The sequence below is a fragment of the Poecilia reticulata genome, linkage group LG8 (genome assembly GCF_000633615.1).
Source record: "Poecilia reticulata strain Guanapo linkage group LG8, Guppy_female_1.0+MT, whole genome shotgun sequence".
In the NCBI taxonomy this organism is placed as follows: Eukaryota; Metazoa; Chordata; class Actinopteri; order Cyprinodontiformes; family Poeciliidae; genus Poecilia; species Poecilia reticulata.
Genome location: NC_024338.1, coordinates 11,338,362 through 11,339,730, shown reverse-complemented (window position 1 = coordinate 11,339,730; position 1,369 = coordinate 11,338,362). Strand labels below are relative to the sequence as shown.

Sequence of the window (1,369 nt, the reverse complement as noted above, 5' to 3'; positions counted from 1 at the left end):
TGGACAAACGGACGAACGAACGTATGGATGGATATTGAGACAGATCGATTGGTGTATGGACAGAAAGGGGAGGGGATCGTGTTTCTTTTTTTTTTTCCCCCTCTGTAAATATCAAGCCGATTAAATGAAGCCGCCAGAAAAACCAGTTTGTCTAAACTGTGTTCTGCGGGTACGGCGTATGACGCACGCAACTTGCACACGTATGCCACGGGTGGACACTTCGTTCTTCGTTCATAGCCTGTTTCTCCCCAGGTGCTTCTGGCTGCAGTATAGACGCGCCCATTCCACTTGAACCTCCCCAGTTATGCGTAAAATATTCAATTGATTTCAAGTGTGGGGGGGAATGAGGTGTTACACATTTCATAATGTCCATATTAGGGTAAGCGTTTATTATAAGCCAGATGCGCGTGTATGTGTRTGTGACTGACGTTGGCATCATGCAGTTCCTGCAAAAGACACAGCTGCAACCCGAGCTGACAATGACTGCGCGCACACGGGAGCGTGTAACAGAAAGAAGAAGAAGACGAAGAAGAAGGGGGAGAAAAAAAGCTGCGCGTCACAGTGCGAGCGCGCAAGTCTGCATGTGTTTGTTAGGGAAGGTGGAGGGGAGAGGCTATTCTTAGCAACAGACGTTTGGAAATTAATGGACGAAGAGAGCTCACTTCTCTCCCCTCCCTCTCTGAAAGTGAGTCGAGGATCTTCTTCCCTCACTCTCTCCTCTGCCCGAGGCTACTTTTTTTTTTCATCCCACCACCAAAACATTGGTGCTCGTTCCAAGGTGTGACCAGTAAGCACATGCTCTGCGCTACAGCCGCAGTACTCTGCAAATGTTTTCAGATGCAACTCAAGGGAGCGTGAACTGGATAATAACACTAACATCTTAAAAAAAAATAATAATAATTTTTTTTTTGTTAAAGCTGACATTTTTTTTGGCATCAATCTTCTGGATATAAAGCGTGATGTCACTTGTCTCATTGTACACCTTCTTTAAAGGGCTGTTGCCACGTTACGTGAAGCGTCAGCGGAGAGAAAGGCTGGACCTCACATCATCATCATCATCATCATCATCATCATCATCATCATCATCATCATCATCATCATTCTTCTTTTTCTTCTTCTTCATTACAGGGCAAAAATGTATTACGAGACCTAATTGATTGGCTCCACAAATAGACGCGTGTGTCTGTGTTTGCGCGCGCGCATTTTTGCCTGTGTGAATGGGCAGTGATGTTGCATATCCAGATTTAAGGGTGACCTGGAGAATCAGCTCTTCTCACCTATTGAACAGACTAACCTGGGGGAGGGAATGGCTTGCAAGCGCGAGTACCAATCGATAATAGCGCGACCTTAAACGGCCATTCGATATGTC

General features: G+C 45.7%; 1 protein-coding gene across 1 annotated transcript in view; it reads left to right on the top strand.

Annotated features, from left to right (window-relative positions):
• Positions 1-643: 643 nt before the first annotated feature.
• The window catches only part of alkbh7 (alkB homolog 7), a 13,416-nt gene continuing 12,690 nt past the window's right edge, over positions 644-1,369 (top strand). The window contains exon 1 of the mRNA XM_008415841.2: positions 644-685. Within this exon, the coding sequence (XP_008414063.1) occupies positions 644-685 (42 nt within the window). The remainder of the gene's footprint in view (positions 686-1,369) is intronic.